At 48.7% G+C, this 14,243-nt stretch overlaps 4 protein-coding genes across 4 annotated transcripts; 2 read left to right on the forward strand and 2 right to left on the reverse strand.

The window, feature by feature from the left end:
* Window positions 1-126: 126 nt before the first annotated feature.
* Window positions 127-411, reverse strand: FSST1_004230 (uncharacterized protein; the record flags this gene model as incomplete). Its single annotated transcript, XM_083230384.1, has 1 exon — window positions 127-411. The coding sequence occupies one exon, from the start codon at window positions 409-411 to the stop codon at window positions 127-129; it is 285 nt and encodes a 94-aa protein (XP_083087660.1).
* Window positions 412-1,501: 1,090 nt separating this feature from the next.
* Window positions 1,502-8,031, reverse strand: FSST1_004231 (calcium channel protein CCH1; the record flags this gene model as incomplete). The annotated part of the gene is made up of 5 exons (XM_083230386.1): window positions 1,502-2,000; window positions 2,057-2,146; window positions 2,201-3,969; window positions 4,022-6,388; window positions 6,442-8,031. The coding sequence occupies 5 exons, from the start codon at window positions 8,029-8,031 to the stop codon at window positions 1,502-1,504; spliced, it is 6,315 nt and encodes a 2,104-aa protein (XP_083087661.1).
* Window positions 8,032-8,538: 507 nt separating this feature from the next.
* FSST1_004232 (uncharacterized protein) lies at window positions 8,539-10,926 on the forward strand (the record flags this gene model as incomplete). The annotated part of the gene is made up of 5 exons (XM_083230387.1): window positions 8,539-8,703; window positions 8,770-8,864; window positions 8,916-9,033; window positions 9,096-9,189; window positions 9,251-10,926. The coding sequence occupies 5 exons, from the start codon at window positions 8,539-8,541 to the stop codon at window positions 10,924-10,926; spliced, it is 2,148 nt and encodes a 715-aa protein (XP_083087662.1).
* Window positions 10,927-12,597: 1,671 nt separating this feature from the next.
* Window positions 12,598-14,213, forward strand: FSST1_004233 (membrane magnesium transporter-domain-containing protein; the record flags this gene model as incomplete). The annotated part of the gene is made up of 3 exons (XM_083230388.1): window positions 12,598-12,825; window positions 12,877-12,948; window positions 12,996-14,213. 3 exons carry the CDS (start codon window positions 12,598-12,600, stop codon window positions 14,211-14,213), a joined length of 1,518 nt encoding a protein of 505 aa, XP_083087663.1.
* Between the last annotated feature and the right edge of the window lie 30 nt (window positions 14,214-14,243).

Below are 14,243 nucleotides of genomic sequence, written 5' to 3' on the forward strand. Positions count from 1 at the left end.
CAGAAACTTGAGAAGCAAGGCCAAAACAACGTTAAATTCCCACACAAAAGTACATCTCTTAAACATTGAAACCGTCAAACAGTAACCCTTCATATTGAATCATCAAGATAGTGAGTGTTTGACACATTATCTCATACGCTCCTCTACACTGCCCCAGTAGACAATGGGTCTGGGTTCAAGAAGACTCAGCTCACTTCCGAAGCTCTTGCGCTCGGCTTCTAGACTCAAAAGAGAAGGCTGCCGGGAGATGACGCTGTTGATGGTAGCAGCAGCAGACGAGCCCATAGTGTTGACGGATGAGTATGATGCTTGTGTGGAAGTGGAGGCTGAAGAGCTGCGGCGTAAGGAGTTACGCAGACGAGAGGGTGAGAAGCGAGAGGCCATGTTTTCAAAGCGGGTGTTGTGAGTCATCTTGTGATGTTTTTGATGATAGGGTCGAATGTAGTAATAGGTCTCGTTACGTGAGACTGTATTGTGGTATTATGTGATGTTGTTGTTGATGGGAATAATGATGGTGATGATTCTTTGTAGTCGTGTAAAGTGCGTACTGTCCAGCAGTTGTCGTGTAACGTGATAAATCAGATTCTTCTTGAAAGAGTGAACGAGATCAAAGGATAGAAAGTAGAGGCACAGCCTTTGGTATGTTTCTACCGACGACTCTTTGTGTTTGTCAACGAAAGACTGAACGGTGTTTCTTTGGATGAATGCAAAGGCAAAACAGACAAAGCAAAAGGGAAAGATGCCGTGCCTTTATCTAGGACACAAGACCCAAAAAAGGATCATCCTAGGCATGCCGCACCGTCCTTGTCGTTTGTATCAGGATTGCCAAGGGTCGTTGAGGACGGGAATGTGGGTGCACGCACGGATCATTTCAACGTTGTGACTAGCAGCTGAAACAGTCGCTCACAAACTATTACTACTAAAGCAAGGATTCTTTGTCGCAGACAGATACATAGTACACTCTTGGGTTGATCAAACGAGCCTCAGGACCAGACCTGGTTGGATGGTTAACTGGATGTTGCGTGCCGTGGCACGGACGACACATAATACCGTCTTGTGCGTAAAAAAGCAGATGTCTATTTTTGATCGACCGAAACAAAGTCTCGTACCTAGCCAGGGACACCCTGTTTGCTTCCCCCTTTTGCTCTAAGCCTTTAACTGACCTGGAACGCCGTACCTAGCTTTGAATCATGCCACAGATGAGTCCATCGTCCTGAATTTGCCTCCCATTTAATGCGTTGCCATGTTGTTCCATTAGAATAGAAAGAAGAAGAAAGAAAGAAAGAAAGAAAGAAAGAAAGAAAGAAAGAAAGAAAGAAAGAAAGAAAGAAAGAAAGAAAGAAAGAAAGAAAGAAAGAAAGAAAGAAAGGAAGGAAGGAAGGAAGAAAACGCCTGGCAATATTCTGGTCTCCTCTCATCTGATGTGTATAGCATCTCGTCCCTATCCTCTCTTCTATTACGCCTTTCGGTTTCATCATTGGTGAAACTCGTCGTGGTCCTTCTATGACCGGTTCTGTGTCTGCCTGACTGTGGCACTTCGGCGGATACTTTCGCCCCAAACCGAATCGTCAAGCATTCCCCGGACTTGCATAGGGCTGGTTGGATCCAAATGATTACTTTCACGTCCCGTGGGAGCCGAGGTTCTCGCTTGCGTTGTAGGCTGCTGAGGCTCGTCCTCTTCAATCTCGAAACTGAAGGCCGAAGGTTGAGAAGGCACCGTTGGTGATGGAGGTGCAGCTCTGGGGAAGCTGAGAGGGTGACTCCATGATGTATCGTGCAACGACAGATCCACAGACGCCAACCAATTGCGTGGCTCTCCTGCGTCGACACTCGATGGGCGTGAGGTTGGTGAAAGAGGAGATCTTGACCCTGCTCTGCCGGTTTCATCCTCACTCAAATCGTTCTCGACCATGATCTCGGGGATATTTAACTGTGGCACGGCAGTCATCCGCGCTGATTGCTTGCGCATTAAGTGCTTCTTGAATTGTCGTGTGTAATACCTGCAGCGGTGTTAGTGGCTAACGAAGTCTCTCAGAGTTGAAGTTCTGTAGCTTACAATGTGTCGAAGAAGCCCAAGACCACGCCACGTCGGACTTGGTCGTCAACTCGTTGGAGACGTGCTCGACGTCTCAGAAATTCCTCGAGCCTGTGCATTCGGTTAGAACTGATACCAAGGGTGCGGTCAGATTGAAGAACTCACCTCAAACTCTTGTTGTCGCTGATAATATTATAGTGAGCCAGAATCATGAGCACACTCGTGAAAGAAATGCCCCTATCCGGGTCTGCGGAAACCAAAACTTCCTCGTAGAAAGTATTGAATCGCCGACGCTGATACCGGACCTTTTCCGAGTCAATGAGTCTCAATCTGGCGTTTAGTTTGTTCAAGTCGATCCCGCTAAATCCACTGGTTGTTGCAATCGATGAATGGTGCGTCAGTTTCACATCGTCCCTGATGTCCTCCAGGATGGAGTGAACACTGTCCTCAGGATCGTAAATACGCATCTGGAAGACGCCTGATAGCTCGCCCAGCAGCCGAGGGAAAGCCGCCTTTGTGATGTATCCAGTGCCTGCCGGGTCCACGCTGCGCCAAGCTTCTTTGAACCGTCGTATCTCATCTCTATCCACAACTGCCATGCCACTCGAGCGTTGAAAGACATAGCTGAAGCTTTCGTAAATGAGTGATACAAACAGGTTCACAAAGATATACATGCTGACAATGTTCCAGGCAATGAATAGAATTCTTGCCCAAGATTTGCTGCCACAATCACTGTTAAAGAAATTGGCTTCATCAATAACGCAAAGCGGCGGCTCAATACCGGCATAGTCTTCCATGACCGCGTTCCATCCCTCGCCAAGACTCATCCTGTACAATAGAATCAAGGCCTTGGGAACGGTTCTGAAATTGATATTTCCATCTGTCTCCTCTCCAAACCGTGTCAAGCTGAAAGCCTGGGTCATTGCAATGGCAAAAACAAGGAAGAATACCAGCCATGTCGCAAGCAAGTTGCCAATTACCGTCAGACTGGCTGCGGCAGTCTTGAAAAGCTGATCTAGTGCGTCGTTTCGGGGAATAAGCAACAGCACAATGGCTACCAAGAAAACCTTGTGAAGCTGAACGTATGCTTCCAGGTCGGTATCCGAAATCAAGAGGGCAAAGGTCGAAACAAAAGCGCCAAAGACAATGAAAAGAGAGTAGAGGTCCCATGAGCTCCGTCTAAACCGTACCCAGCCTAGACCAATGATGCGGATCGCGATGTTGATAGTATAGGCCACAATGAAGGCGAAGAAAACAAAGTCACGGTATCTCGTCCACCACCACGGCTCGTCGGCGAACTCTGAAACAAGAACAATCAAGTGCAGTACCAGAATGACTGTGATTGTCCGATACCATTTGCCCTTCTTCTCAATGGCTCTTTTGTGGCACCACTTCTTCCAACTTTTTTCGGAATCATCATAAGAGCTTTTAGAAGGCGAAATCTGGCGCAGGATCTTCCGCAATTCGAGCCATGACCGCTGCTCAGCCGTCAGATAAGCCACGCCAGTCTGCTCTGTGTAGTTGCGCATGAACACGGAAATGAACAGCGTGAGCACGAAGACGGTCGCCAGCAGATTGAAAATGACAATGAAGACGGCATTTCCCTGCGAGGCCAGGTCAGAAGGCTGCTCCATCCGGCCTGTGATAGCCTGGACAGCGAAGGATACATCCGTCCATCCTTCCTGACTGACAATCTGGAAGAGGATGAACAAAGATGAACCAAAATCGTCAAAGCTGAAGAAAGGATTTGCAGCAACACGAGGGGCAAGCATTGGCCAATCATCACTGAATGGTGTGCTTTCAAACTCCCCGTAGCAGTTGTCCATAGTCTTGATTCCATCATCACCATCGTTGCAAGATAAAAGCAGACCGTTGAATAGATTGAGGCCGTAAATGGCAGCCGGGATGAGCAAAGACAAGGAAACGAAGGCAGCCTATAAAGTTCTATTAGCAAGACATAACCACAAAGGATGGGATACCGCTTACACCCAAGATCTTCCACCAACCAACGATAATGAGATCGTGGAAGGTGTTCCGAGCGCTGTTGCTAACATTGAGCAGACGGAGAGCACGAAGGGCCTTGAATGCGCCGATGGCTCTGGAAATGGCGCCATCGTTGATGAGAAGCGTGACAACATTGATCCACAGTGTTACCAAGACAATAGAGTCCATAAACCCCCACGAGCTGCGCAAGAATGCGTTCGGGGTCCACAAGAGTCCATCTGCAATGATTTTGATCCCAGCTTCCAGCGTGAAAACAATGGCAAAGGCCATATCAGTCCAGATGTACCAGTTCCTAATACTGAAATCATGCTGTTCTTGATATTCCTTCTGGTAAAGAGGAGTGGTGATACATGCAAGAATGACCATGGCCGCGATCGCGGTATATACAAAGATCGTAAAACAATACCAAAGCACGGTATCAGGTACCACGCCATCGATTCGTTCGATACCACGAGAAGGGCCAACAACCCGCTGACAAAGCCGGCGCAGGCTGTTGTTAGGTGTGAAAATATACAACGAGTTGTTGTAGTTGGGATACTTGGCAAGGTATTCTCTCTGGGTTCTTCTTCGAGTCATCGTTGCAGACATAGCCTGCTCGGCCATTTGTCGAGGGTCGGAGGTGTCATTCGCGCCATCAAATCTCAAGCTCGAATAAAACGGATTCGGTTCCTTATCGCTGAACCAGTCTTTAATTTTCCCCCAGACGGCGGAGATTCGTCCGGGCTTGATCTCACCACCCAAAAGCGTGGTCGCACTTCTAACAGGAGCATGATGTTCCGGTTTTGGGTTCATCTGATCGTCCAAGAACTCGCGAACAACCGCGTCTTTGAGGAGCATCTCGACCGTCGCAGGCCCATAATCGAGAGGGTCCTTATTCTTGCGATATTTCGAAAAACCAAAGATAGTAGAGAGGGCTAGGTTACTGGAAGAAGCACCAAGATCGCGCCTTTGAAGAAAAGCCTTGACTTGCTGAAGCCGTTTCTCATCCTCAGATACATCAAAGTTCTCTTGAATGACAGCAATGAACATATTGACGAGAATGAAAAAGGCCACAATAAACCACCCAATCAATAGGATAGCTCCGATCCAAGCAGTGTTTTTGTGTCTTGTATACGATGTGACAGTATAGAGGATCTCTGTCCAGTTCTCGCTCGTCAAAATCTGGTACATGCCTAGGAATGAGTTGTAGATGGTGTAGAACGATATGCGATTGAGATCACCATCTTCATACAAAGGTATCTGGCCCCTGAATAGTTGCGCAGCAAATATGGCAACCAAGAAGGTCATAAGGAAAACGAAGAACATCAGGTTTCCAATACCGGCAGCGTTTCCTAGAACCAGTAGAATGAGTTCTCGTGTTACGGGTATTGCCAAAACGATGCGGTAGACCCGAAGAATTTGGAAGACTGTCAACCACCAGTACGCTCTTGTACGGCGAATTGGAGGTATTAATATGACAGAGGTGATGATTGCAAGCCCCAAATCGAAAATATTCCGCCAGCTTTTGTGGAAATAGTTCCAATCGGTAACAATCCGAATGATCATTTCTATATCAAGAAGGATAGTAACAATTATTTCTGCCGTATCAATGATCCGTGCTCTTCTTGATGACATGGTTGCACTACGGCAAGCCTGGCATATTAAACTGAGGGCAATAACAAGAATCCAGACTGCTCTGGTCTTGTGGTAGACACGTTGCAACGATGATGTACGGCGAAGTCTTTCATCAGAATGTGCTTGAACGGGTGGTTCTTCGCTGACTGTGAATGCACTAGCCTTGCTCTCTTCTCGAATAACTTGGAAGGATGATGTGATGACGGCGATAAGTAAATTCGTGAGCCAAAGCATCATAATCATGGTTCCCGCACCGAAAAAGAGTGCGGCTTGGAAATAATCAGAGCGCATTGTCATATACATAAGATCGGTGAACGTGTTGGCGCTCATGATAACAAATACTAATTCCAGGGAGTTGAATATATTGTCGAAGTTGACAGTCCCGTTCTGTGGGTTGGACTGCTGTAGACAAATGGAACCTCGAGGGCACAGAAATCCTTTCCCTTCTTTGGTCCCATTCATAAGGTCTGTCAAGGACTCTGAGTTGTTGAACTTGAGCCAAGGCATAGTCTCCCCTGTCCGATTGTTCAAGTAGCCGCCACAAAAGGCTTCGTCATTCGTGTACGAAGCCTCTAGATTTGTAGGTTCAAGCGGATCCAACCAGACACATTGCCGACTCAGACTGGCTTTGAAACTTTGCACGCCAATGATGGCAAAAAGCAACCAGAAGAACGTGATGAGAAAAGCGACACGGGCCAGTAACGGGGTCGCTTTTTTCAAACTCCGAAGAATAATCTAACAACTTGTAAGCTCATTTTCACATGATCATCAATCAATCATGTACTTACTGCAGTACCATTTGTCAATGCCAGCAACCGCAGAATTCGCAAGCAACTCAACATTCGAAAGGCGTACATGTCATGTTTAGTTTCAAGTCCAGAAACGCTCAACCAGAAAGTGATCCAATACGAAACGACGGCGACGAAGTCGAACCGGTTGAAGGAATGTCGTAAAAATGCCCGGCGAGCAAGTTGAAACCTCTGGTGTTCTTCCAGAGTTCTTGGCAAGGCCTGCTGGCCCTGCATGAAGGTCGTGAAGGAACGAGAGATGGCCGATGGTTCTGGGTTGTATTGTGACGCCTTTTTTACCGATTTGATCCGTTCGGGCTGGAAAACGGCACGATATTGGTCTGCAATTGCAGCTCGGATACCACGCTTACGGTCAATCGTGCTGTACTCTGGTGCATTGAGTATAAATCCGGAAACTATGGTGCGCGAAATGATCTCGAGAGTGAAAATTATAAAAAGTGCGAGCATGGCCCAGTCGATAGCATGCTTGCCCCATCGCTCAGGACGGCCATTCTCGAACACACTTGGGGCAGACTCGACTGCCAGAAGGATTGCCTGCAAGACAATCAAAAGCAAAAGGAAAGGTTCGGTATATGGGTTGACTAGAAGATCGCAAAGTCGCAGCCGCAATGGGTTATTTGGAGAGAAAATACCCAAGGATTTTCCTTTCAGAGGGTTCGGAAGAGGTGGCCTTGGCAGCTCTGGGTCTGCAGTTTCTTCCACGCCAAAGCGTGGCTGCGTGGACTTTTCGCTGGATGAACGAACCAGTTGTGGTTGGTATGAAGTATCGGCGAATAGCGAATTAACAGTATCCCGGTTCCTGTCTTGACTACGCCCGACAGGCGAACGTGAGCGATGCCTGGACGCCCGATTATCGATAACCTCGGTCTCTCCACTGATATTGACGACACGTTGTGACATTGCCCGAACAATCGATCCAGCGCGCGACAGGGCACCTGATGCGGAAGGCGACCTGGGTCTTCCGTACTCATTCGGGTTGAGAGAAGCACCAAAGTTACGATTTCGAGTAGAGCCATAGCTGGCTCTCAAATCCTCGCCCAAACTTCTTGTGCTGCGGCCGCGAGATGGGCTATTCTCTACGCTCGATACGGTCTGAAAACTATCTCGATTCCGGCCGTCCAGGTTATTGGCGGACAAGGAACCGGAGATGGGCTCAACGCCAGCTGTCAAGGGCACTCGATCGGATTCGGCGTAATCGGTGCTCGGCGCATCTTCGACATATGGAGCAGGAGGGTCGTAGGTACGGACGGGCGTAGAGGGCAGTGGTGGACTTGGTTCATGATAATCCATACCAGGCGGCAAAGCTGATTGTAAGGCCATGGGATCTATAGGCGATCCTGGACTAACATCATCGTTGAAGTGATCATAGGGTTGATCCCAATATGTCGAGATACCAGGGGCGTTAGCTGACATTTGAGGAGTATCGGAGAGGGAAGATGAGGCCGGCTGTTGGTAGAAAAGCCCGGCTTGGGTTTGGTGATTATCGACATGCGATCCATCTAGATCCTGCAGCGGGATAGACTGACGGCGCGCAGGGCGCCCGTCTTGATCCCAAGAGTTCGAAGACATGGACCAGTAGACAAGGGACTAATAATTCGCCAACAATGCCCTATGTCGAGAAAGATCGGTTATATGGAAGGCGTCGCGACAATAAAGCATCGTCAATGCTTCAAAGAATAAGCAGCGTATATACTATGGTTTGCATTGGAATAAGAAGAGTTAGTCAGTCTGGGTTCTTGCACCCTTCTCTTCTCATTTCTCAGGAGTGCCAAGATGTACCTAGGAGGGTGACAGTACCGCAGCTCTAACGCACTGTACCTATGTACGACGGCCTCCTGCATCTTTTGTGGTGAAAAGCCGTTCTATGCTTTTTATAGAACTACCCGTTACAGTGTGGGGAACTTTTAGTCCCCTGAAGTGTATGTCGTAAGCTCTATCCATGGCATGTGGTTGTGGCTGACTGCGCCACACTCGGTGGATCTTTTCGCGACCTCGGAAACACCTAAACACGCTTCGAACATTTGTGACGCGACTGGATATCGTCCTTACATCGACATCACCAATTAATTTTCCACCATGCCCTCTCGAAAACGCCCGCTCGCAGCCATCGAAGGAGATGACGGCGAAAATGAGCCGTCCTTGCAGCATCGCATTCGTAATATGTGGCAGTTTGCAAATTTATGTCAATGGATCTATATATTTGGCAAGGCTGCGAAAATCGACGAGGCCATTGACGTCGAGGTATGACCGCAGACAAACCCAGGTCCTCTTTTTGTCATTCGTGTCGTTGCTCATTCTATTTCACAGGAGATCGAGGCAGAGTGCCTGAAACCAAACTCGACCATGCTGGCAGATATTGCCCTTGCTCTTCTCAAACTCGTTTCGTCGCATCGTGGTTTAACGTATGTTCCACGACTTAATTAGCAAATCCTATTGCTAACTTACAATTATAGACAGGAAATCCTCGACGATCAAATGCGCAAGCAATTTGCGAACAGATCGCCAAATTACAACCCTTTTGGTTCTGCCGATGTACCCCAGAAATTCAACGATTTTGATATCTTTACAAAGGTTAGCCCTTTTTCTATGCAATGCAGTGTTGAGCATTAAAGACTAACATGTAGTTCTTTAAGATTAAGGTCATGCAACAGCTGACACAATGGGTGATGATACACCCTGAGCGTATCCGCGATAAGATGGAAGAACAAAAGGATGCCGAGCAAACAAGTTGGGCAAGTGGATTCCACTACAAGACTACATCATTTACTAACGCCGGTGTAGCGAATAGAACCCTACGGTTGGGATGCGAATGATCGAACGTATTTTGTGCTCGACGACAACCGAATATACCGAGTTACAGAGGCCCCGCCAACCGTCAAAACAGTCAAACACAAAAAGTCAAGAGTAACATATGGCAGCCGACGCTCAAATAAACGACGGCGCAGCAATATGAATGCCGAAGAAGAGGCGGCCGAAACAGATCAAGAAACGAAGGGCGAAATGCTTTCAGAAGATGATGGCCTCGGTGGGATGACATGGGAATGCCTTGCTGTAACTTTGGACGACGTGCGAGCTGTTGTTGACGGCTTCCGCAAGACACGCGACGAAAACGAAAAGATTCTAAGGGACCAGCTAGAAGAGCATCTCGTTCCGATTTTAGAAAAGCAAGAGCAATCTCGGCAGCGGAGGGAACAGCAGCGAGACCGCGAACTTGCAAACGCAGCCAAGATGGCAAACGCGAAACGATCGAGTCGAATTGCTGGGAAAATTGAACAACAGAGACATGACGAACATATTCGAGAAGAGGAGCGACAACGACTCGAAGAAGAAGCAAACAGACAGCGGGGAGAACTGGCACAGGCCAAGAAAGAAAAGGAGCGCGAGAAGCGCATGGTCTCGCGAGAACAGCGATTACGAGAACGAGAGACCCGGCGCATTCAACACGAGGAAGAACTTGCGCAACTCTCCGAGGACAGCAAGAATCTTTCAAACAGTGGGCGGGTTTCCGAGCGTCGTCTCAAGGTAGAGATCGAAAGAAACAAGCAGGCTTTGAAAGAGTTGGAGGATGAGGAAGACGACTGGATCTTCGACTGCACTTGCGGTCTCTACGGCCAAGTCGATGACGGAGCCCACAGCGTAGCCTGTGAGAGATGCAATATCTGGCAGCATAGCAAGTGTATGGGGCTTAGCCAAGAAGCCGCCGACCAGCCAGAGTTTCATTACATCTGTACTTCTTGCACTTGTCGGGAGGAAGAGGCCAAGCGGCCCAGACCAACTATCAAACTAAAACTCAACCGCCCGACCAGTTCGGGCACAGAGCCAGAGAGACGTGAGTCTTGGGGTCAAAATGGATCTCTCACCAATGGGGAGCAGTCCCAAAGGGTTGACAAGATATCGGATGGAAGTCGCAATACAGTCAAAGACAGCGTTGAAGATGGCTTGGCCTTGTTGACAGGTACTACGCATGGCACTACTGTCAATGGCGCCGACTTCATCAACACAACGATTGACGCCCGTCCAGGGCCGAACAGGGGTTTGTTCGGCACACCCAAGATGACACCGGTGATTCCGGCACCTGTCAAGCTAGATGCTAGCTTTCAGGGCAGCCCTTCAGGCAGCGCGGCCATGACCAGTCCAATGACGTCTTTCCGGACACCCAGCCCTTCTAAAGGCATCGACAGTTTTCAGGGGGATAAGACAGTTGAGTCAGCGTTGAGTACACCTCAGATCAGTCGCGAAATCTACAGAGCAGCACACGAGCAGAACGGAACACTACCCTCTACCGCCGGGCTCTCTCCAACAAAACACTCGCCCCCTCGTCCGTTAGATTCTGCCAAGTCAAACAGATTCAAGGCTGCTACTCCAATATTACCTCCTGTCGCACTATCGCCGTCCCCACAACATCAGATTCTGACTCCGCCAACCAAGCACTCAGAGCCACCAAGGCCGTTCGAAAACCGATGAGAACTCCAGGCAGAGAACTTTGGTAAGGCGTGGGTCCGCAAAACGCCACAGATGCATCAACATATTGCCGAAACATCGTTTAAGCATGGCATGGATGTTTTTAAACCCGTTCTAACAGCTGATCTTACAGCCAATACCAGGCGAACATTAACGAGAAAAAGTCGACCTACCATTCTCATTGGAGAGACAGTGGTTTTCACAGACATCACTTGTCATGGGATCTCAAGCGAGACTCATTTTAGCACAACCAAACAACACTTTACCTTATTTGTATGAAATCTAATGTCATCCTCAAGATCAAACCAGACAGGTGGGCGACCAACAGGAGTTGTGGTCGAGCGTACTGCAGCAACGCGAGACGCGAATGGCCGAACCCATACCGAAAATAGGGTGTCTACTAGCAAAACCATACCATTGAAACATGGTGGTCAGGAACAAATGGTCAAAGCTTGGAAGAAAGAGGCATGTTTCTCTTTTGGGCGTCAGGGCAGAATAGAAAAGAACAGTTCTGATGGAAGGAAATGATCTACCAAAACAGAACCAACAGACCAGGCTAGGGCAGGGATTGATGAGGCTGGCCAAGTATGGATTATGGTTGGTCAATTGTTCGGCAACCGCGACATCAAACAGACTTCTACCAGCAACACCGCTTGTGGCCGCGTGGTCCCAGCTATCCGGCACTTGAAGCAAACATACTGCAGCCCCCCATTCAACAAGCCTGAGGTAGGTAGCAACGTGTACAAGACAAAAAGAAAACGGTGATGCATCAGGCAGGGATCGTAAGAATATCTCAGCAGACAATGACATACCTATGCTACTAAACAAAAGAGCAGTTGTGGATAATAAATCAATTAATCGATTCAGCCAAACTCCCTGTTCACATGTTTTACCATCGATATCAATAAAGTCTGAAGCTAAGTTGGGATGACAGATGACGGAGAGGGGGCCTGGATGTGCACGTCAAAGGAATGCGCCATGGCTGAACTAGCGGCATGCGAATAGGGCGTCGCAGGGAAGCACAATCGAAAGCATGACATTCTAATTCTATTGAATGGATTGCGGCTTGATGCCAAGCGGGCCTATCTCTTAAACCTGTGCGGTCTCTATTCTGACCTATTCTGACCGTGCTTCTTTGGCCTGGCCCGGGCGTTGCGTGGTGGATGGATGGTCGGCCAACGGCACATGAAGATGCAGCTTGGAGAGATCACCTTTGGGCAACGGTCTGCATTGCGGCCTGTTTCCTGCCATCATGGTCGTCTTCTCCGCTTCTCTTTGAACCAGGACGTTGCTTGTCTATTTGTGGGCATGGTCCTGGCGTTGTAGACAAGTCTAGGGTATCAGAGTGTCCCCAGATATGATGTATACAAAACCACATGCGGCGGCTCTCAAAGAAACACAACAAAGGGAACTCTACTCTGTCTGCTATCTTCAGGGCCGCATAAGACCAACATAGCTACTTTCAAAACACCAGAATTAAACTCTCCGACTACATTGTGTTTCGTTGCGAGATAGGGTGCTTTTACCAACCTTGGTTCACACAGACATCTTCTCTTTTCTACAAACTCCATCACCATCAACGCCATCAACACTCTTTTGACCCTTTTACCCAAGCTTTATCCAGTCGTCTTTCGACTACAGTTGAACCGTAGACAGTGGAAGGAGCATTGCGATATGCAACAACACATACTACCGACGCCGCCATCGTCCTCTGACGGCTTCTCTCGACAGCCAACGACCATGATGGACTCACACACCTCGCACACTCAGGGCACCATGAGTCCAGAACAAAGTTTCGCTGGCTATCCATATGCCACGCGATACTCCACTCCCGTTCGCGAGGATGACTCTTCAGTGTACGAGCCATCTACAGTCTACTCTCAAAGAAGTGATACCTCATTTGTAAGTGCAACAGCTCTTAAAGGACATATTTAAGACTGACCTTGCATAAAGACAGGTTACGCCAGTGGCCTAGGAATCACTAGTCATCCATATGGACCTTTGCCCGACGAGGTTGGCTACAATGTAAGTAAGAGAAGCAATGTGTAAAGAGCATCAGACTGACCCAACAGACTCATCTGCCATATACACCTGAGGCATCGCCATCAGCGCCATGCCAGACAAGCGATGCCATAACAACGCGCAGTGGGCTCAACATCGCTAAGAAGTCGCTCACAACCAGATCACCAGCCGTGAAAAGTGGCCGAGTGCAGAAGAGAAGCCGTGCTGAGAGGACCAAGAACACAACTAGCATAGTTTCGAAACCCCTTTCTGAATCTGCTAAAGACCTTCCCGAAATCCACGTTGCTGATATCGAGACCTTTGTCAACCGGTCTACCGAGGCGAGACTCTCGGAAACATCACGCAACAAAAAACCCGGCCAGATCAAACGCCCTATGAACGCCTTCATGCTTTACCGAAAGGCATACCAGGAAGTTGCCAAGACGCAGTGTGCTCAAAACAACCACCAACATGTGTCAAAGGTCTGTGGTGCAGCATGGGTCTTGGAGCCAGTGCAAATCAAAGAGGCATTCGACCAGTGGGCTAGGATCGAGCGCGTGAACCACCAGCGAGCACATCCTGGATACAAGTTCACGCCTTCGAAGCCAAAAAAGACCAAGCGTGATGAGAATGGGGATGAAGAGTATTCGGAGAACGACTCGGATTGGAATGGCGGGCGTGGGCTTTCCAACGCAGCGCGGAAGTCCAGGTACCGACAAGCCACACGACTGAACGAACCCTCTTCCTCCGTGTTTGATGCCGTTAACAACTCGATGGGCGATCCATCAACTGCGCCCTACCATGATGTGTACGCCTATTCCTACCATGGTAGACCTCATGCTCTCCCATATGATCAGATGGCGTCGAACCCTTATGGTATGAGTATGCGTCAGTACAACGGCCTAGGCATCAACAGCGAGATGACCAGCAGAGCTGCTTCACCCGGAGAGTTGGAATACTCGATTCATGGCCTGGATGGGTTCGCTCATGGCTACTATGGCGCCCCCCTATCAACTTTTGACAATGCACCAGCTCCTCTATTTGGGCCAACTCCTTCGTACGACACATACGACGGTCTCCCTTCAGGCGCTACTCCCTTGGGACAGGAAGGTTGGATTCCTCATATGGAGAGTGACCACGACATGATGCCTGTTGCGGCTGGCTATGAAGAAACCACAGCACAAGACGCTTATCTGAAAGGCAACAAAGACGATTGGAAGGTTGAAGTGATGGACGAACCTGGCCACTTCGAGGATTGGTATGCGCAGACCGAACAAGGTCTCCAGTGATCGGCATTTGTGAGCAAACTTTTGTAACAA

Source organism: Fusarium sambucinum, chromosome I (genome assembly GCF_050947815.1).
Source record: "Fusarium sambucinum isolate potato_lamoka chromosome I, whole genome shotgun sequence".
NCBI lineage: Eukaryota > Fungi > Ascomycota > Sordariomycetes > Hypocreales > Nectriaceae > Fusarium > Fusarium sambucinum.